The following is a 23,363-nucleotide window of genomic DNA, read 5'->3' as shown; positions in this document are numbered from 1 at the left end:
CAATCCAGATGGATCCCATTTTTTGATTCATACTGGATTTGGGTCAATCCTCAGTACGGCTCCAGGATTATTCCAGAAATCATTGGGGCCAGTTGTCCTCGGAAAAAGTGGCCATTTACAAATTTAAGTCAAAACATGATGTGTGACACCCCAATGAATTTTTGGGATTCCTGGGCCACTCGGGTTCAATCTGGTACAAAAGCGGCACAGCCCGGAGGACTTACGTAATGGCGTTTCACTGATTCTGCAGGCCCGGTGAGCGGTACCTTGTGCAATGTTTTCGCGAGTGTTTTTCTGATCGGGTGGGATCGAAGCAATTTGGTCGGAAACGAGTAGTATTTTAGGCGGTCACTTCACTAGCGTCTTTTGCTACTAGTCCCGATAAACACTATCGTGGAACCTTACTGGGTATTGTTCACCTCGACGTAAGATTTTATTCTTTCGGAACGCAGAAACGTTGTTTACTCCCACACAGATGCCATCCGATCGAACGTATTAGAAAATTCACAAAGTTTCCGATCACTTGATCCTTAGGATCATTATTAACTAATGGGCTACCGAAACGCATATTCAGGAACCTTGACTATCTGAAAAGTCGCTGTCGCAATCGTCGCTCCACCGGGCTGATTCAAAAGATACAAGTGAGCCACACCTGGGCTTCCAACCTATTTACACAATCCCGATTCCTCCTTCTATCCTATTTCGTAGGTGATCTTCATTCACCGTCCCAGTATGATGAAACCGCTGCGACGATGCTTGCATTTTGAATCATTACGGGGGGAGGGGTTGCAGTTTTTGTTTTGTGTCGGTTTGAATTTGAATTTCTTGCATGCAAGTCGTTTTATTTTAGCATTTTAGATTAGATTATTTATTGATTTTAACTGGGTTTTATTTCTATTAATTTTAGTTTTATATAAATAAGTTTTAACAAAATAACATTTTTTTTATAAACTGAATGACCAATACCATTTAAAATAGGGGTAAAGACAACTTTGGCAGGTTTTGTTCTACTATTATTGTCAAAGGGGTTTTCGTCGACCAAGTTTTATGAAATTTGGCCACAATATTATGCAAAGAATGTTTAGGCCAAATTTGAGCCACTGTTGGTAAAATCACTCATAAATCTCAATCAATGAGCGCTCCCGTGAAAACGAAATCGCTTGCGATTTTAAAGCAATGCATCACGCTTGAATTTTTCATGCTAAAACGCATCATTTCCCTCATTTGCCAAAAAATCATTTTGGTCTAAAAACGCATTTAAAAATAATTTGGGGGCAATTTATTGCTTATACATAAAATAGTGTCTAATATTTTATGCGACAAACGTCAATTCACTGTTTTTAACGAAAGAGAACAAAAGAAAACCTACGATGATTCAAATGGATGATTCAACTCTTCCATGAGTTTTAAGGTGCTGAGTTGGATGCGTATCAACTCACGCTTGATTTGAATCATCCATGAGTTTTGAGATTTTGAGTTTTTACCAACACTGATTTGAGCATAATCAGTCATAAAAAAAATCCCTGACAATAATAGAACAAAGCCTGCCAAAGCCGTACCTCTTACTACCCTAATTGAATTTTTAACAAAAACTATCAAACTCATAGAACAAAATATCGAGTCGATGTTCGCCGATAAAGGTTTCATTGTAACCTACAAACGGTTGGCTACATATGTGTATAATACAAAAAAAAAAACTATTTAATAAAAATTCCACGGAAAAAAAATAAATTTCGTTTCGTAAAATTTCGAATCAAATGGACCTCGATTTTGTTTCGTTTCGAAGTCTCGGAAGTAAATCTGAATTTCGTTTCGTTTCGAACCAACAATAGCATTTCTAATTTCGTTTCATTTCGTTTCGTCAGGAAAAAATGTGTTATCATTAGGCCGAAAGGGTCATTTTGCCGAGAGAGAGCCATTTGGCCAAAAGGGTCGATTGGCCGAATAGGACATTTGGCCGAAAGGGTTATTTGGCCGAAAGGGTCGTTTGGCCGAAAGGATTATTTGGCCGAAAGGGTCGTTTGGCCGAAAAGGACATTTTGCCGAATACATCATTGGAAAAGTGAGAAATTAGGAATGAGAAAAGAGACGTCTCACTTCTCACTCCTAATTTCTCAGTTCTCGCTGTAAAAAGTGAGTAGTGCGAAGGGAGTAGTGAGACGTCTCACTACCCACTTCGCACTACTTACTTTTCACCGTAAGAAGTGAGAAATGAGAAGTAAGATGTGCGACGTCTCACTTCTCACTCCTCATTTCTCACTTATCGCTGTAAAAAGTGAGAAACGTAAAGTAAGTAGTGAAACGTCTCACTACTCACTTCACGCTCCTCTTTTTTTTACAGTAAAAAGTAAGAAATGAGAAGTGCGAAGTGAGACATTCCACTTCTCACTCCTCATTTATCACTTCTAGCTGTAATTTTTTACTGAATTTATTATCGTGATTTTTTATAAATTATAAGTTCATCACGTACACTTCTCGCTGTAAAAAGTGAGCAACGCGAAGTGAGTAGTGAGACGTTTTCACTACTCACTTTGCTTTTCTCACTTTTTACAGCAAGAAGTTATAAATAAGGAATGAGAATTGAGACGTCTCTTTTCTCACTCCTAATTTCTCACTTTTTAAATGTCAAATGTCTTATTCGGCCAAATGTCCTATTCGGTCAAATGTCTTATTCGGCCAAATGACCCTTTCGGCCGAATGAACCTTTCGGGCAAAGACCCTTCCGGCCAAATGAAACTTTCGGCCAAATGACTCTTTCGGCCAAACGACCCTTTCGGTGAAATGACCCTTTCGGCCTATCAGGTATCAGGTATCAGAACGTCGGCTCAGGAGGCACGTTCCCCTCAATTTGGGAGATTTGTGCCATCGCCTTCACTGGCCTTTCTCATCATTTACCTGACGGAAAAGGAAGTGAAAAGGGGAAAGGAAGAGGAAGTGAAGTTGGAAAGGAGAATGGAACCATTTATAGGAAAGCCAATTATGTAGACTTACACGCATTCAGCTATAGGGACTAGAGAGAGGTCACAAAAACACAGAGGACGTAACAATGGACGAACGTCAAAAACGAAACACAGAGTGCACTGTGAAAAACGCATAATGCGAATCCATATAGGTGACAATCACAAAGTACATTGTAAAAATCGCATAATGCGAATCTATATAGATGGCAATTTGTTGAAAACTAAGTAAAACACATATTCATAACTCCATTCTTATTGAACCTCACGTTGAGATTGAACAAGAGTAGCCGAACCCGAACGTCAAGAACGAAACACAGAGTACACTGTGGAAAACGCATAATGCGAATCCATATAGGTAACATACATAAAGTACATTGTAAAAAACGCATAATGCGAATCTATATAGATGGCAATTTGTTGAAAACTAAGTAAAACACATATTCATAACCCCACTCTTATTTAACCTCGCGTTGAGATTGAACAAGAGTAGCCGAAGCCGAACGTCAAGGACGAGACACAGAGTACACTGTGGAAAACGCATAATGCGAATCCATACACAAAGTACATTGTAAAAAAACGTATAATGCGAATCCATATAGGTGATAACATTTTCATAACCCCATCCTTAATCAACCTCAAGTTGAGATTAAACAAGAGTAGCTGAAGCCAAACATCAAAGACGAAACACAGATTACACTTTGAAAAACGCATAATACGAATCCATATAGGTGACAAACACAAAGTACATTGTAAAAAAAAACGCATAATAGGTGAAAATTTTTTGAAAAATTAAGTAAAAAACATATTCATAATCCCACCCTTATTCAACCTCAAGTTGAGATTAAACAAGAGTAGCTGAAGCCGAATGTCAAAGACGAAACACAGAGTACACTGTGAAAAGCGCATAATGCGAATCCATATAGGTGACAAACACAAAGTACATTGTAAAAAAATGCATAATGCGAATCCATATGGGTGGAAGATTGTTGAAAAACTAAGTAAAACACATCTTCATAACCCCACACTCACGTTGAGGATGAACAAGAGTAGCCAAAGCCGAACGTCAAAGACGAGACACAGAGTACACTGTGGAAAACGCATAATGCGAATCCATATAGGTGACAATTTGTTGAAAACTAAGTAAAACACTTATTCATAACCCCACTCTTATTTAACCTCACGTTGAGATTGAACAAGAGTAGCCGAAGCCAAACGTCAAGGACGAGACACAGAGTACACTGTGAAAAACGCATAATGCGAATCCATATAGGTGACAATTTGTTGAAAACTAATTAAAACACATATTCATAACCCTACTCTTATTTAACCTCACGATGAGGTTGAATAAGAGTAGCCGATTATCTCGGAGAAGTAAAAAGTCAACTACGCCATAGCTCCGGTTAGCGCAGCGAGGGCTAAAATACTGTGAAGGGGGCCCTGGTGCTTCACAGGCTCCGTTTGCGGTTAGGTTCTTATTAGACCCCCCTAACCATTCATTCGTAGGCACGGTAAGCATAAAGCCGCATCACACCGAAAATTAGGGGTCACCTGTATGGTGGACTTTTACCACTGGAACAGGCAATCCGTAATGTTATTCTTAGCCAGATAACCAGCTGCCGACACCACACGGCTATCTAGGCTGTTCGTGGAGAGAAGTTGACATTGACTTTACGTCAACTCTCAATGTGGCCGAACAGCCGAAAAAGACCCGGGCAAAGACCCTTCCGGCCAAATGAAACTTTCGGCCAAATGACTCTTTCGGCCAAACGACCCTTTCGGTCAAATGACCCTTTCGGCCTAATGCTCAGTTCGGCCAAATGGTATATTCTAACAAACAACTTTTGGCCTAGTGGCATTCGGTAAAATGGCATTCGGCCGAACGGTATTCATCCAAACGGCCCTTCCCCATGGTCTACAAATTGTCCACTTAAGTTGACGAAGGACTGTCTAAAATTATCTTCCAGCTTCTATTCGTCGAAACTTATAAATCTCGAAGGACTTTTATAAAACATCACTAAAAGAGAAGTGCTTTCAAGCATTTCGCTGTGAATACATTCAAAACCAACGAGAGGGAACAATATAATAATCTATGGATATTAAGCTTTGTAAAAAAAAAGTCAGTTCAGATTATCTTGTATGTTCTATTGCACCATTCCATTTGAGAGATAGGGTGTTCCGAAAATCGACGTTTTCGTAAATTTACTTTTCTCTCTTGACTATAATAACAAAATTCGAGCACGCATGTCAACTGTATCTTACAAAAGTTCATAGTGAACCGTGAGTTACAACATCCAGCGGTTTTCGGGGGAAAGCGGATTGGCTGAGTACCGCCAGAAACTCGATGAGTACATACAGTAAGAGTAAGTACATTGAAAGTTAGCGACAACATCAACGATCTGTGGGAGTCGATCCATGGATCGGTGACCACAACAGCACGAAAAGTGATAGGCATTGCGTAGATACGACACAAGACGGATTGATTCGAAGTGGAACGTGAGAGATTGACAGATTAGATGAAACAAACCTTTGCCAGAAACCGTGGAGTACCCTTTTTTTGTATATTTTTTTAAGAGACTTTCATCACTATCCGCGAGGTGAAAAGGCGTATTGCAGCTGCTAATTAGGTTAATAAGGTTTATTATGGACTTCATTACCAGCTAAAAGCCCATTGTATACCCAAGCATGATTCTTCGAGTGGCTTTATTCTTACTTGATACTTGATGGGCTACAACTCCTCCTAGATGAGCCTCCATCGAATGAATTATCCTTCTCCACTGAACCCGATCCTGGGCCAATCGCTTCCAGTCGCCATGCATGTGTAGCGTCCTCAGATCTTCTTCTACTGCAAAAAGCTATTGTGTACACAGCCTTACACGAAGCTTACGGGATCTTCCGTATTGTCTACTGAATATTATCTTCGCTAGACGTTTTTTCGCCATACAAGCAACGTGCCCAGCCCATCGTAGTCGGTCGTGTTGTATAAGCTTACCAATACCCAACTCTTTATTCACCTGGTATAACTCGTGATTCATGTGACGCCACCAGATGCCGTTCTTCTTTTAACCGCCGAGTATTGTCCGCAGCAATTAATGCTCAAATACTCCGAAAACTTTCCGATCAGCCTCCTTTAACGTCCATGTTTCATGGCCGTATGAAGCTACTGGATTGTGATTGTGAAGCCACGGCAGACTTTGGTGGGCTGCACACGTTATTTGTATGCCGGATAAGCGTAAATTTTCACATTTATTCTCGAGCTTCCGATGAAACTGTAAGCTTTTTGTGTTTTGATAGAGTTTTTTGATATTTAAATCTAAATTTTGTTAGGAAAATTATTGTGAGCTTTTTAGTGGAATGTCTTCACTTGTCATAAGACGAGTTTGTACAATCCCATTGAATTCCACCACTTGGTGGAATTCAATGGGATTGTACAAACTCGTCTTATGACAAGTCTAAATTTTGGTTCTTTTTTGTCTTCAGAATTCAATTTGGAAATTATTATCCTACGTTTTATAGGACTTTTAACACTCGGAATTCTGTGAGGATTTCGAAAATAAGAGAGCAAATTTTTATGCATATTTTAATATACGCCATATGCCGCGTGTATAACATTATTATACTATAAGCTAACATGATTGTACCAAATAATAAATGATGAATAAAATTTGACCAACAAAGAACAAATTAAAGGATGCATTTCTCAAGATGCTGTTGAATTATTTACAGTGGTAGTTTAGTCCAGCGTTCTGATTTAATCTATTTTATTAGTCATAAATTTGGTCTCGAGGACGACTAAAGGGTAAAAATTAATAAAAGCAAATTGTTTTTTGCTTTATCTTTATGAATTCCTATACGGTTCATAATTTTCCTTTATAGTGGCATGTCATTTCGTTTAATATGTATAAAATCCGACCAGTAGCTCGAAAACTATGATTTTTTGATAAAGTGCCAAACGTTTACTTTTCTTATCACCCTATCTTAAAATTGAACACTCCAATAATAAATTAAAATATGGATCCAATTATTTTTTGAAAGATACGATTCTACCAGATTATGTAAACATCGGAGGAATTGTAAATCAGTTTCACGTCGAATTGATGATATACAACAATGAAATCTGTATGTAAAGTGCTTGTTGCAGTAACTTATACTGGTAACAATATTTCAAACCAGCACGGTGGGCCTGGCCGTTTTAATATTTGAGTCATATCTGTGATATGCTTCAATTATGTATTGACATTGACGCCATTTCTAAGATGCTTTTTAACACTGGCTGTGCATGTGCTAAGACACGAATAGACGACAAAATTTCAATCATTTAGTTTAAGTTACTCCAACTAGCGCTATAACTTTATTATTAGTGGAATTCATGCGTAGTTTTATCGTTTAAGGCGACCAATTTTTATTTATGGACAAAAAAAATCCGAGGAGAGGAGACAGTTTTTTTTCTAATATTTGTATCGGCTTTTTTGACAAACTATTCAATGATTAAATCCAAATTAATAATTGATCTAAAACAACATTTCCCGCACAATTAAACTTCCTAGTCATATCTATTTCTTGACTGTCGTTACAATAAATGTTTTCCTCATCTAAGAACGCCTACGGTTGCTCACCGTATGAAGCACAAACCTTCTACCACGCGATGCACGTTGCTGTCCTTTCCATTCTACATGTATCAAATCATACATTGAAGCTAAACAAATCGAAACGGTTTCATTGCCATTCCACTCAGACCCCTCCAATACGTAAGTATCGTTGCAGCCAGTCCGTACATACATAACAATCCCCAAAAATTGCTCTTACCCATGCTGAACTTGATACAGAAGCACGTGCCCATAATGTTATCGATTAAATGTTGTACTATTTATGCCAGTCTGATATTTAACCAATCGAACTTCAGTTCCCTTCTCATCCGTTACCGGCAATACACCGTTCGCTTACGTTCTCGTAGTCACTTAACTGAGTATCTTTCGACCTACACAGCATAATGCACCAAGATTGCACTTTTCATTTGTAACATTCTAACCATTCTCACCTGTTCTGCCATTGCCGTCGTCGTCGCACACCTCCCCAAATAGGTGCGATAATCGCCACCAGCAGTGCAGTGATTGATGATCGTTTCCTTACCTTTTGTGTTTTCTCTTCTTTAACCGCCCCAACGCAGTGTGAACCTCCCACGGGTGACCGCCCAGTTGGAAAAGCTGATGGGGACCAATGTGGTACGCCTCGCGGACCGGAAGTACATGCAGGAGCTGCAGCGTCGCATCCAGCAGGATTACAATGTCACCCTGGAGAAACGAATCAGCGAACGTGAGGTAAGTGCCATCATTTAACTCTTGATACCCATTTGGTGTTTGTGTGGGGAATGGGAAAAGATTGCCGGTTGTGATTGCTTAATCAATTGAGCATGGCTTAATTTGGAAATTCCGGCATCCACATATTTCGACGGAGGTTGACATTTTTTTTTACTCCAGGCGGTTCGGGTTAGGCGATGCGATGTACCTGCATGGCTTGAATTTCACGCCGCTAGCTGACGCTGACGTGGGCTGTCAAAGTTAATTAGAAATAACCTCCAGAGGTGGGATCATTAATCAGGGTGGCGGCATGGACTACGGGACGCGGTTGACGAGTGGAGCTTTGTTTGTCCTACTTGCGTGCTTACTATCATGAATATTAATTAATGTGATAAAATGTAATCACAATTTTCGTGCAAATGTAGGATCAAATTCGATACCGAAAAACTAGCATTGGGTAGCTTCCATGTGCGCTTCGCAAAAGAAATTATGAAGTGCATAAATTAATAGCCGTTTGCCGAGAGATAAAGTATTTAAGGATAATGTAGACAAAATTAAAGCGTATTTTGTTGTATCTTACTTTTTTCGGAAACTCGTCTCTGTTTCCGAATGAGTCGCATCGCGTCAAAAAGCAATTAGGCTAGTCATTTTGATGAGCATCTGCATATGAATTGTGGGGGGCGATACAATTTTTTTTTATCAGTATCACTATTATTTTATAAAATTGCTTGATGCAGAAGATCCTAATGTTTGATCTATTTATTTTTTTTTATTTTTTTTTATTTCTCTTTTCTTCAAGGAGTAAGGAAAAGCCCATGGGAGTGTAACTAATTTGAGTCACTTCTCACACAGGCATAAAACCTTCTCATCTTTTCAACTGTAATATTGTCGTTATCTATCCATGTTCAATAAAAATTATTCTTAAATCAATTGAGAAATAAAACTTATTTTTTATATTTCAATTTCAATGATTTTGTTCGAACTTCGTAGTACACCTCAGTAGATGAACAAATGTTATGCAGCAGAATCCAGCCTAGGCACTGATAATTATACTTATAGTTGAAAAAAGCATCATTAACCCTCTACAACCGTCCAGTAGTCTTGCGAGCAAAGGGGGAAGATTGCCAATCCGGAGATTCGAGAGAGTTCGATTCTCGGTCCGGTCAAGGATGTTTTCGGGTTGGAAACTTTCTCGACACCCTGAGCAAAGTGTACTTGTCAAACAAGATACATACTCATGCAATGGAGGGTATAGAAAAGCTTTCAATTAATAACTGAGGAATTGCTAATAGAATACTAAGTTGAAAAGCAGGCCAAGATCCAGTTGGAATGTAGAGCAATTGAAGAGAAAGAGGAAGAAGAAACGACCAAAATCACTATTTTGCTTTTTAATATCGATCTAAACACTTTTTGGGCAATTAAAATTTTTAATTCACGATTTCATTTCATTTAAATTTTTAGGAATTTTGTTTTCGTAATTTTTATTCAATAATTTATGTTTTTAAATCTATTCCTTCCCCTCGGATATTTTATCTACAGGGTGTTCAATAAGTTCGAATACACTTTCAAAAAATGTTAGAAAATTTAGTTTAAATTATTTCTTTTCCCAGTTGCATTTCATTGGAAGTATTGTTTATAAGGAACGTTTGTAACTTTTACAGTCAACTCAATGCCGTCGTAGATAGAATTCCGAAGGTGATATCAAGATCTGTTTGGGCGACTTCAATGCGAAGATCGGATCCGACAACTCGAACCATGAGCGCATTATGGGACGCCATGGTCTCGGAGAAATGAGCGAAAACGGAGAGCTGTTCGCAGAATTTTGTGGTAATAACGACATGGTGATCGGGGGATCGCTCTTCCCTCATCGACCGGTTCACAAGGTCATGTGGGTCTCCCGTGACGGCTTTACAGAAAATCAAATCGACCACATCTGCATCAGCCGAAAATGGAAACGGAGCCTTCTTGATGTACGGAATAAACGTAGTGCCGATATCGCGTCTGATCATCACCTCCTCATCGGCGAAATACGCCTGCGCATTGCGCGGATTCGTCGGCAGGAGGAAAGAGTTGGACGACGATTCAACACACGCCGACTGGAAGATGCCACGGTGAAACGGTCCTTCGTTGAAGAACTGGAGACGCGTGCTGCAGATATTCCGGAAGGTGGCAGCGTGGACCGCCATCAAGAATGCCTTCATCGCCACCAGCGAGAACAATCTGGGCGAACTACGCACCCAGAGAAAACAATGGATCACCGATGAGACCTGGAGGAAGATAGAGGAGCGAAGAGAAGCCAAAGCCGCGATAGAGCGATCCAAAACCAGAGGAGCCAAAGTCTTAGCCCGCCAACGATACGCGGCTCTTGAGAAGGAAGTAAAACGCTCATGTCGACGGGACAAGCGAGCGTGGGCAGACTCTCTGGCCGACGAAGGAGAGAGAGCCGCCGCAACCGGGGACATTCGCCTCCTCTACGATATCTCACGACGCTTAAGCGGGGCGAAGATGAATGCAACGATGCCTGTGAAAGACGCGAATGATCAGTTATTGACCGACCCAACTGACCAGCTGAAACGCTGGTTCGAGCACTTCGAACAACTTTTTCAAGTGCCAGCCAGGCCATCACCACCTCGGCATGATCTGCCTAGGATACGACGTATAACACGCGTCAATACCGAAGCTCCATCACTGCTAGAGATTCAAACAGCCATCCAAAGCATGAAATCGAATAAAGCCCCAGGGGTCGACCGCATATCAGCCGAGATGCTCAAAGCTGACCCCATGACATCCGCTCAACTACTGCATCGTTTATTTCATAATATCTGGGACACCGCAATTTTCGCGGTCGACTGGATGCAAGGTATCTTAGTAAAGGTGCCCAAAAAGGGTGACCTGACTGTATGCGATAACTGGCGAGGCATTATGTTGCTGTGTACCGTTCTCAAAGTTCTGTGCAAAATTATCCTAGCCCGGATTCAGGAGAAGATCGATGCGACTCTCCGGCGGCAGCAAGCCGGATTCCGTGCCGGAAGATCCTGTGTGGACCATATTGTCACGCTCCGCATCATTCTGGAGCAGTTCAACGAATTCCAAGAGTCCCTTTACTTGGTATTCATTGACTACGAAAAAGCTTTCGACCGTCTCAATCACGAGAATATGTGGGGCGCCCTGAGACGCAAGGGAGTTCCTGAGAAAATCATCGGCCTCATCAAAGCACAGTACGAGGCCTTTTCGTGTAGAGTGCTGCACAATGGGGTCCTGTCCGACCCTATCCGGGTCGTAGCTGGTGTGAGGCAAGGATGTATTCTATAACCGTTACTGTTCCTCATCGTAATCGACGAGATTCTGGTAGATGCGATTGACCGTGAACCAAACCGCGGGCTGTTATGGCAGCCTATAACCATGGAGCACCTAAATGACTTCGAATTGGCGGATGATGTTGCACTACTCGCGCAACGGCGTTCTGATATGCAGAGTAAGCTCAACGACCTTGCCGAGCGCTCCTCTTCGGCAGGTTTAGTCATCAACGTCAACAAAACCAAATCGTTGCATGTAAACACGGCGACTCCTTCCAGTTTCACAGTAGCCGGGCAACCAGTGGAGAATGTTGAAAGCTTCCAATATCTTGGTAGCCAAATGGCGTCAGACGGCGGTACCAAGATCGACATAGGCGCACGGATCAAGAAAGCAAGGGCTGCCTTTGCGAGTTTAAGAAATATCTGGAAAACAGGCAGATAAGTGAACGCACCAAAATACGAATTTTCAACTCTAACGTGAAATCTGTGCTGTTATACGCTAGCGAAACATGGTGTGTATCAGTGGAGAACACTCAACGGCTGCAGGTGTTCATTAACAGATGCCTGCGGTATATAATTCGGGCCTGGTGGCCTCACAACTGGATCTCAAACAATGAGCTCCATCGTCGTTGTCACCAGAGGCCGATAGCAACAGAAATTCGGGATCGGAAGTGGGGCTGGGTCGGCCACACTCTACGTAGGGACGGAAACGAAATCTGTAAACAAGCACTAGACTGGAACCCAGCGGGACATCGCAGCAGAGGCAGACCCAGAGGCTCATGGCGGCGAAGCCTCAATAAAGAAATAAAAGAAGTCGACCGAAATCTAACCTGGCAACAGGTTAAAGCGATAGCCGGGCAACGCTCAGGATGGAGATCTTTCAAGTCGGCCCTTTGCACCACCGGAGGTGTACAGGATCCGTAAGTAAGTAAGTTTGTAACATTTCTTTTAGAACGACCTCTATTTTGTACTTCTTCACAAGCTTTAAACGTTTCTAAAACCCATCGCAAGCGGCACGCACGATTTGCATGGGCATTTCATTCCTGATTTTGAGAATTACGTCTTGAACTGGTCCAAGTTACTGACCTTGTATTCGTACAGCTTTAACATAATAAAGGACCAAACAAAAAAGTTAAGAGGGTTCAAATCCGGGAAGCTGGGAGGTCGCAATGTTTTGTCCAAAAAGTCGATGAAATTGTCCCCATATTAGGCTAAAATCGCAATTTCCGTGTACAAAGGGTCAACGTCCTATTGGAACACGAAGGGCTCATCTCCGTCTTAGCACCGGGCCACTGGGGGCATCAATCGTCCCCAAAACCTCAGTTTTGTAGTACGCCGCAATGATTTTGACATTCAAAAACGGCTATTTATGATGCCCCAATCCATTTTCAACGCGTAAAAAACAAACAACAAGTGACAGAATGTCAACACCACACAGATCCGATAGCGTATATATACCGCTAACGCTGACACCAATACTAATACAGAATATATACATTGGGTTTACAAACACAATGATCAAACATTTGTATTCGAACTTATTGAAGACTGTAGACGCGATGGGTGGGCTTACGCCATTAACACTGAGATGACAAACAAAGACATATCCTGTCGTAGTAGTATCACATGTTGACTATTTTGGTTTGGTGGCGCGTCACATATTGGCATTGACGCACTGATTTTACGCATGTGTATGTCAAACAACAAACATCGTGTCTAGGAGCCTTGAGCCAGTGCTAATGATCCCAACAAACATTCACTAGTTTAACTAACATCAGTGTGATGATTCAGTTCAGCACTGTGTTGAATTATGTCTGTACTATTTCCTATCGCAACTTCTTTGTTCACACAATTTTGGAGAAGTTATACAGCTACAACATTTCATTTTGAAAAACAGTTTTATTACCTGATTCGTTAAACCTCTAATAAACATTTTACTTAGCCTTAGTTCAGCTATATGTAAATACTTCGAAAATAATAACGCATTGAGAGTAACATCATCAAGATCTCCATTGAACGTATTGCAATTGGTATTTTCATATAATCATTTTAAAATTTTCCTAAATCAGGTCTTGATTTGTAAGTTATGTCTTACTCGTTGCAAAACATAAATAATCGTATGGCTGAAGAATCATAATTGGACTCTTAATCAACTAGTCAATCTGTCAAACTACAGTTTGTTAATAACTGTACAAGATTTTTATTTCAACCATTGTTCAGCCAGTGATGACCATTCAACACTGGGAAAAAATATAAGAAAAAAAAAGGGGCCCTCCTTAGCCGTGCGGTAAGATGCGCAGCTACAAAGCAAGACCATGCTGAGGGTGGCTGGGTTCGATTCCCGGTGCCGGTCTAGACAATTTTCGGATTGGAAATTGTCTCGACTTCCCTGGGCATAAAAGTATCATCGTGTTAGCCTCATGATATACGAATGCAGAAATGGTAACCTTGGCTTAGAAACCTCGCAGTTAATAACTGTGGAAGTGCTTAATGAACACTAAGCTGCGAGGCGGCAATGTCCCAGTGGGGGATGTAATGCCAACGAAGAGAAGAGAGATAAGAAAAAATATTTCAAAACGATAAAATAAAAATCGTCTGGGGTTTATTAATTTATGTTCGACCTTGCTCGGAATCTCTGAATAACCGGTTGCCATATTTTTGTGCCATCAATACCACAAATGTAGCTAGTAAATAACGACATATATCGACATTTATTTACATATAAAAAACAACTAGTACATAGGAAATCTGTAACAGACATGCAATATGGTCGGTTTTTTATGAATTTTCTTCATTGCTCCAGCAATTTTGTTCGTTATAATCTCCAACAGCTTAGATCAGGAATCAATTATGTATCACGAAACAATTATGTATTGCCCCACGAATTTTTAAAAGCCTGAGTATTCTTGACAATGAATCCAACAATGTCTTGAAAATAAATTATTATTTTCCTATCCAAATATCATCAATTCAAGCCATCGCGATTTTCTTTCAAATGGAAAAAGCATAAACTATTATAAAGTTTGTTTCCACTGTGCGATAGATCGGTAAAGGTGAAATTCAATGGTTAAGAAGGACAACGGTTAAGAAGGATGTCTAATACTTGCTTATTAATCTACTATTCAAACTCAATTCGACCACCCTTTCAGAGCATCACATCATAGTCGAACAGAGAATTTTGAAAATCATTAGTTCAGCACAGACAAACTTCCCCAATATGCTGAAATGTGATAAAACTAAAACGTTAGATCGACCTTAAATAAAGGTGGTAAACAAAAAAATAGGCCAAGTCGAATATTAGGTGGATCAAATGCTGAGATGAAATCTGTCTAGCGAATTATTCAGCATCCATATTATTTAGCTATGAAGATTACAAATAAACAATAATTCAACTTAGATGCTTATTTGTAGCTTGTCGTTGTTTGTTGGGATGTGAGATCTCTTCTTTTCGGCAATACTTTTTTGATGTGTTCACTGTTACGATGAGTCGTAGCTTTTAGTGGAATGTATTCACTTGTCATAAGACGAGTTTATACTATTCCCTTTAATTCCACTACTTTATTGTACCTTTGACAGATAACAATTTTGACCTCAACAGTAAGGCCGTCTTCAGTGTCTCGTACTTGACCCGGCAAGAAGTCGAGTCAAGTATGAGACACTGAAGACGGCCTTAATGTTGAGGTCGAAATACGTATCTGTTAAAGCTACAATTAAATAGTGGAATTAAATGGAATAGTACGAACTTGTCTTATAACAAATAGATAGGTTGACTTAAAATGTTTTCAAGTTTATCGACATTCGGAGGCACTGTTGGATTTACCAAGTAGAAGTTTCATCAAAACTAGGAACTTGGTGTCAGTCTTATTTTTGTTATGTTTCAATTTAAAGAATCATAATTAAAAATACCATATATTATAATGATGGTATATGAATAATCTTATGAGCGTGACGTCGCTGACTCATAAATAATCATTAGTACATTAAAAATAATAAGGGAGCATCCATAAATATTACGTAACCCTTAGAGATAGGGGTGGTGACCCGAAGTGGGACAATCCATACAAAAAAATTAGAGGCTCCATACAAAAAGTGTGACATGTGGGGAGTGGGGTTTGATAATGGCCAATTTTTGCGTTACGTAATTAATTGATCATCCCTAACAGTTAGTTTGGAAACGATTAAACTACTTGTTAGAAAATAATAATAGTCTTAGACGAATCTATGACAAAAGGTCGAAAAGACAAAAAGCCGAAAGACAAAAGGTCGAAAAGGCAAAACGTCGAAAGGGACCGAAGGTCGAAAGGCACAGAAAGGACAAAATGTCGAAAAGGACAGAAGGTCGAAAGGGACTAAAGGTCGTAAAGGGCTAAAAGTCGATCAAGAGCAAGTTGATATCAAGTTAGGTGTATTCCAAAGGAATTTGTGAAAGGCATTTAACTTCAAGAGAAATAACACACTCATATCATCAATCAATGTTGAAGAATGAGCAACTTTCAAAGAAAGAGTAATTACTATGAAACAATATTATGAATATCTAGATAGTTCTGATAGAGATAAAAAAGATTGTTGATTCAGGAAATGAATAAAGCTTGTATTGAGCAAGACAGAGTTGTCCTATACAGTTGGCCAAAAAAATGGTTTTCTATTTTTCACTATTTTTAACAATTAAATAAAATTCATTTGATGAATGCAAATAATGGATATCTAGGTTTTCTAAATGTCACTTCGATCTGTCAAAATGGTTTAGGATCATTTGACCGAATGCCGTTTGGCCGAATAGTTCAAGTACGTTTCCTTACAAAATGAGAAGTGAGTATTGAGAAGCAAGATGGAAGAAGGAAGAAAGAAGAAGGATGAATGAGAGGGTAAAAGGAAGAAGGAAAAAGGGTAAAGGAAGAAGGCAGAAAGAAGGAGAATGAATGAAGAAGTAAGTAGGAGGAATGAGGAAGGAACAAGTGAACAAAGAAGGAAGAAGGACGAATAAAGAGGGAAGAAGGAAGAAGGCAGAAACAAGAAGTAAGAAGAAGGGATAAGAAAGAAGGAAGAAGGACATAGGAAAAAGGAAGAAGGAAAGAAGGAAGAAGGAAGAAGAAAGAAGAAAGAAGAAAGAAGGAAAGGGAAGAAGAGAGAAGGAAGAAGGAAGAAGAAAAAAGATAGAAGGAAGAAGGGTGAAGGAACAAAGCCTAAGGAGGAAAGAATAGGAAAGAAAGAAGAAGGAAAAACGAAGAAGAAAGATGAAAGAAAGAAGAAGAAGGATTAACGAAGAAGAAAGGATAAGGAAGAAGGTAGAACGAAGAAGGAAGAAGGAAGATGGAAGAAAGAAGATGAAAAAAAAGGATAATGAAGAAGGAAGAAAACGAAGGGAGAGGAAGAGGAAGAAAGAAGAAAAAATAAGTAAGAAGTAAGAAGGAAGAAGAAAGAAGTAAGAAAGAAGAAGGAAGAGGAAAAAAGGAAGAAGGAAGATGGAAGAAAGAAGAAAAAAGGAAGAAGGAAAAAGGAGTAAGGAGGAAGGAAGAATGAAGAAAGAAGAAAGAAGAAAGAAGAAGGAAGAAGGAAGAAGGACCACTCGTAAACTGAGGTCAACTGAGCGCGCGCATTAAAAATACGCCGACATGTAATACGCGCCGGTGTATTTAAAGCGCGGCTTGCGCCATTTTGACAGATCGAAGTGACATTTAGAAAACTTAAACATCCATCTATTAATTGTACTCACTGAATGAGTTTCAGTTAATTGTTAAAATTGTGAAGAATAAAAGAGCGGAGATTTTGTTTTGCCAACTGTGTAGGGCAACTCTGGTGCGAGATCGTTTCTCTCAGTTTCAGGTTCTTGTCTTTTTCCACCTGTTGTCCCTCTTGCCTTTTTGATCTTATTGATTTTCTGTTTCTTTCGACCTTTTGTCCCGTTCGACGTTTTGTTCTTTCGACCTTTTGTCTTTCGATGTCTTGTCTTTCGACCTTTTGTCCTTTCGTCTTTCGACCTTTTGTCCCTAATCCGTCTTAGTCTACCTTAACAAATAAATGACAATAAAATAGACTGAATGCAAACAGTTTTTACTTTTTACAAGACATAACATGACATAACATTGAGTTTGATAGTATTGACACAGAAAAAAACCATGAAGGACCAATAACTTATGGAAACAAAGTAATTTAATGAACGCATGCCACATAACGTCTGACCATAAAGACACCAATGACATCGTACAGATCAATCTATATGATTAAGAATGAGATAATGGGAGAGAATATCTATCAAAATTGTAAATGTTATGTCTTTTGAGCAAGTTCAACAGTCTCTTAATGGCCGACATGATCCTTGCACGCCTGGAGAACTGCTTCAAAAGTATTAACTTGTCATTTTTATGAACCAGGGATTGAATACTTTCTTATATTTGAAAAAAAACTTCCGATTTAGTTTTTACGATGAAGCATTGGGCAACATGTTCCATGTGAGTCGAAAAAACTGCTTCGGTAGATTACAATATACATCTAAATAACATAGAAACTGACAAAATAATTTGACTCTGACAATAAAATGACAAAAGTGACTTTAAAATATTTCGTTAAGTTAGTTAGCATTGGACCTCGTAATTCCCTCCGATTCAGATACAACAGCGTCTTCTTGTTCAAAATACGTTTCCATTAGTTTTCTCATTCATCATCAAATGATAATAAAACTGAATCTTATGAATGATGATGATTAACTCAATACCAAATTTTCAAAGAGGCTCTATTTTTGTGGGCGGAGAGGCGAACGTCGATTAGATGAGTCTGATAGCACTTTTACGCGGACCAGAGTCATCAATACGTAATACAATGCTTCTGTTACCTGTTGAAGGTGTGTTGATCTGCGTGGAACAGCTGTTGGATTTGTCCGATCGACGGTTGAACTTTTGCCTGCATAAGCGGAGAAACTGGCATTGATGTCATAAAAACGATCTTTCTGAGCTAAGTTTGTTTGATGGGAGCGGGGAATATGATTCAAACGCTATTAATAGAAGACTGCAAATAAAAAAAGTCAATAAAAGAAATCAATGATTTACAATAAGTACATTTTCAGTTATCGCATGGATACTGAGTCTGTATGGTTGTTAAATATAAAAAGCTAAGACGTCCCTCTCCTCACTCCTCACTTAAACATAAATCTTCAATCTTTCTCACAAACTTATTCGAAGGCAGTCAATTTGTTGATTACCGCTACTTTCTAACTGAGATTTGTCCTGTTCTGTAAGAATAATAAGTATTACAATAAAATGTTTAGTCTGACTAAAACTGCCTTACTTGACAAACATATAGATCACTTTTTTAAATTTGATTACTATCTTTTGTCACACACTATAGTGGGTGTTTTGCAACCGGAGGATGGGCGATTACTGTGGGTTATGTGTATCGGGTGGTGGATGGGTGGCTGGATATTGTCATGGAGAACTTGATTACCAAGGCAATTATGCAAGCAGGTATACCTCCCCAATTCATAAGGAAATATGTGGATGATCTTTTTCTTGCTCTGCACAGTCTTGCAAAATGTCGTGACCATCACCAGATGATCAGATATGAAAACAAAAACCACCACGCTTTTAAACGATGTTCTTTACTGACAATCACTGCAAGCGCATCGTGACATGTAGAAGCTGACACGTGAGTACCTTCGGTAAGCGTGACACCCAGATTGACAACCACAAGCTGAGAGCCATAAAGAGCATCAGGTCGGTCAGCTGTCAAAAGTGCAGGTGAGCACCGTTATTGATTGATTTTGTTGTCGTTTGATTGGACTGACGTCGTTTTTAATTGATAAATTGGATAAATCAATAGTTAAATTAAGGGTTCATTCACAAATTACATAACGCTAAAATGGACCTGGGGACTGAAAGCCCCTACCCACCCTCTCGTAACGTATTTTGTATGGGAGGGTTCTGAAATTTGTATGGGCCGTATTTGTGAATGGCTCTAACTAAGTTTTTACGAATTTGATCCAGACTATCTTTTGAAAAAGGCCAAATTTTTTTTATTGATTTTTCAAATGGATACAATCAAAAACGACGCATCCTACAAAAATGTTGTATGGGTGACTATCGCAAATCAGTCAAAGTTTCTAATAAAGATATCGGAAACAATTCAATTTAAGCCCTACACTGAAAAAATCAGTTTCAACAGTTTCAAAATTAAAACTCGATTTGCGAAAAACGCTTTTTGATTTGTATGAAATTGTGTCTCAAGATAGGTGATATTGTTCCCTACCAACCGTCCATACATCGCAAGCTGGGCACTTTGAAGGAAAAAAGTTTTTCTAACAAAAACTTTTCTTGTCGAAATTATTTTCAGTGTATTTTTATCCGTTGCGATTAGTTACGACCTAAATATTGTACTCTGCTTGACTGTACAGGAATATTTAAATATATGTATGTATATGTTAAATCCACTGGCACTCCTTGACACTGAGAAAAAATCAATTCCGACAAGAAAAATTTTTGTTAGAAAACTTTTTCCCTTAAAAGTGTCAAGCTTGCGATGTATGGACGGTTGGTAGGGAACATAATCACCTATCTTGAGACACAATTTCATACAAATCAAAAAGCGTTTTCGCAAATCGAGTTTTAATTTTTGAAACTGTTGAAACTGATTTTTTTCAGTGTAGGGCTCAATTTGAATTGTTTGCAATATCTTTATTTGAAACGTTGACTGGTTTTGCGATAGACACCCATACAACATTTTTTTGTAGGATGCGTCGTTTTTTAATTGTATCCATTTGAAAAATTCGATAAAAAAAAATTGGCCTTTTCAAAAGATAGTCTGGATTAAATTTGGAAAAACTATGTATGTACTTTTCTTTTAATAGCACCTCTTAAAATATTGCACAAAAGTCAATATAAACAATAAGAACACTTAAATGTTCCCAAAATTCTATTTTGGCTTCATGCATTTTATCACAGCAAAAATCCATTAATTCCGCTAAGTGGATTATTCCATTGCTGTCGAGCGTTGATTTCGAACCAAACACCGCATAGGTCAAGTGATCATCACGATAGTCAAGATGACATGGATATGACAACCACAACATCAGGAAAGTTTTCCTATCATTCATGCTGGTGATCACAGGCAGAAGAAGTGAAGACATGGTGAGTGACCAAGCGCTAGTTGCTAAAATGTCACTTTCATGGTGATCATTACACCAAGCATGTGAGATCCACATTGAGCATCACAATTGAGTGCTTGACACATGACCTGGATTTTGTTATTGTCACGCTTTGCGTGACTTGTACGGTGACACTTTGCAGCACTGGGCTCTGCACAAGGATCAAATCAATCAAGTTCTGTCAGTTTTCAACGCACAAAACGACACCATTAATTTTACTTGCGAATTCGGAGAGGAGGGACTTAGACTTGGTAGTCATCAGACAAGAAGGTGGAAGTTTTAAAACAGATTGGTATGCCAAACCAATATCATCGGGAAGGATCCCAAATTATTTTTCCCTCCACTCTTTTGAACAGAAATTATCTGTACTTAACAATTTCATTGACCGAGTTAAATGAAAATAAATTTACCAGTCGTAATCCACTAAAAATGTAATGTTCGTCTAGAAAATCATATAGATTTCATAAAGAAAGCAGTTTCTGCCACAATCGTTACTTTTCCTTTTTGTTGAGCTTATATTGTCCCGCGCACGATTCAGAGCGTGGATACTCCTCTGGGTTATTGCAAATGGATTTGAGAGCATACAACACATACAAATTGCTTGTCAAATCATTGTTTTTTACAGAATGTTTCTAAATAAACTGGCTTATCAGCATTGCCAATAAAAAAATTATTGGATGGGCCCATGTTTTGTTGCTAAGTTGCATGTTATTCACTTTTTCATATGCTTCCTGAAAGCCCGTGACTTATTCGGTCGACCTTAGTCTTCGATGTTATAAAATTTTTCCAGATCTTGAACGGACGAACCATACTTACTTGATACTTGATGGGCTACAGCTCTTCGATGAACCTAAGCCGAATGGAGTATCCTTCTCCACTGGACTCGATCCTGGGCCAATCGCTTCCAGTCGCCCTGAACATTGAGCGCCCTCAGGTCCTCTTCAACTGCAAAAAGCCATCGTGTACGCGGCCTTCCGGCATACGAACAACGTGACCAGCCTGGTACAATTCGTGATTCATGCGACGCCGCCAGATACCGTTCTCCTGTTTACCGCCGAGTATTGTCCGCTTCACCTTACGCTCAAACACTCCGAGAGTTCTCCGATCATGCTCCTTTAACGTCCATGTCTCATGGCCGTATAAAGCCACCGGAAAAACCAGAGTAGTATACAGCGCGAGTTTTTTTTTCGTTTGCAGACTACGGGACTTAATCTGGTTACGAAGTCCGTAATAAGCTATTTGCAGCTGCAATACGCCTTTTCACCTCGCGGGTAACATCATTATCGCACGTCACTAATGTTCCAAGATACACAAATTCTTCTACCACTTCAAATTTTTCACCATCCAGCACTATTTCGCTACCACCACCACTAATGAACCCACGTTGATTGCCAGCGACCATGTACTTCGTTTTGCTGGTATTGATCGTGAGTCCAATCTTCGCTGTCTCCCTCTTAAAAGGCGCAAAAGCCTCTTCCACGGCACGGCGATCAATTCCGATAATATCGATATCGTCCGCAAATCCCAGGAGCATATGCGATTTTGTGATAATGGTACCGCTTCTTTGCACACCAGCTCTCCTAATCACTCCCTCGAGCGCTATATTGAACAGTAGGTTCGAGAGTGCATCACCCTGCTTTAATCCATCTAAGGTAACAAATGACGTCGATATTTCATCCGCAACCCTTACACTTGATTTCGATCCGTCCAACGTTATACGAATCAGCCGTATCAGTTTCGCCGGAAAACCATGTTCAAGCATAATTTGCCATAATTCATTCCATTTCACTTAATCGTACGCCGCCTTGAAATCAATAAACAGATGATGTGTCTGCAAGTTGTACTCCCGGAATTTATCAAGGATTTGTCTCAGGGTAAACATTTGATCCGTCGTTGATCGACCCTCACGAAAACCTGCTTGGTATTCGCCGACGAAGGACTCTTCAAGCGGTCTCAATCTGTTGAACAGAATACGGGACATAATTTGGTACGCCGAATTAAGGAGTGTTATTCCTCGGTAATTGGCGCACTCCAGTCTGTGCCCTTTCTTAAAGAGAGGGCAAATGAGGCCGTCCAACCAGCTAGCAGGCATTTCCTCGTCTTCCCATATTTTCGACATAATATGGTGCAGAACTTCATAAAGCCTTCACTGCCATGTTTGAGAAGTTCAGCCGGGAGCTGGTCCTTCCCCGCAGCCTTATTGTTTTTCAGCTCTTTGACAGCTTTTTTAACCTCATCTAGTGTAGGTGACTCCACAGCTTGTCCATAGTTGCTAATATTTATTCTGTTCACCGATGCACCGTCACTTCCTCCATTCAACAATGTCTCGAAGTGTTGCTTCCACCTGGCAGCCACTTCAGTTTTATCTGTCAGCAAATTCCCTTGTTGGTCGTTGCACATGACGGGAGATGGCGCTGTCTTTCTCCGCACGCCATTGACAGACTCATAAAACCTCCGCATATCGTTCTGCTCCATTTTTTCCTGCGCCTCGCTAATCACTTGTTTTTCGTATTCTTTCTTCTTCCTGCGGTAGGTTTTTCGGCTGCTCTTGCTTCCTTGTACCGATCTCTATTCGATCGGGTACCCGACACCAACATTCGGCTTCTGACAACGTTCTTCTCGTCTGTCACTCTCTGACACTCCACATCGAACCAACCCGTCCTGGGTCGCCTCTGTGCAG

The 23,363-nt window shown here is 39.8% G+C and overlaps 1 protein-coding gene across 1 annotated transcript in view; it reads left to right on the top strand.

Moving 5' to 3' along the window:
- Positions 1–23,363, top strand: part of LOC134210321 (calponin homology domain-containing protein DDB_G0272472-like) — a 120,183-nt gene that overhangs the window by 76,348 nt on the left and 20,472 nt on the right. Inside the window, exon 3 of the mRNA XM_062686370.1 lies at positions 8,125–8,275. Coding sequence (XP_062542354.1) covers positions 8,125–8,275 — 151 coding nt within the window. The remainder of the gene's footprint in view (positions 1–8,124; positions 8,276–23,363) is intronic.

The sequence above is a fragment of the Armigeres subalbatus genome, chromosome 2 (genome assembly GCF_024139115.2).
Source record: "Armigeres subalbatus isolate Guangzhou_Male chromosome 2, GZ_Asu_2, whole genome shotgun sequence".
In the NCBI taxonomy this organism is placed as follows: domain Eukaryota; kingdom Metazoa; phylum Arthropoda; class Insecta; order Diptera; family Culicidae; genus Armigeres; species Armigeres subalbatus.
Note: the sequence above shows the minus strand (reverse complement) of the source record. Positions and strands in the feature narration are given on the sequence as shown.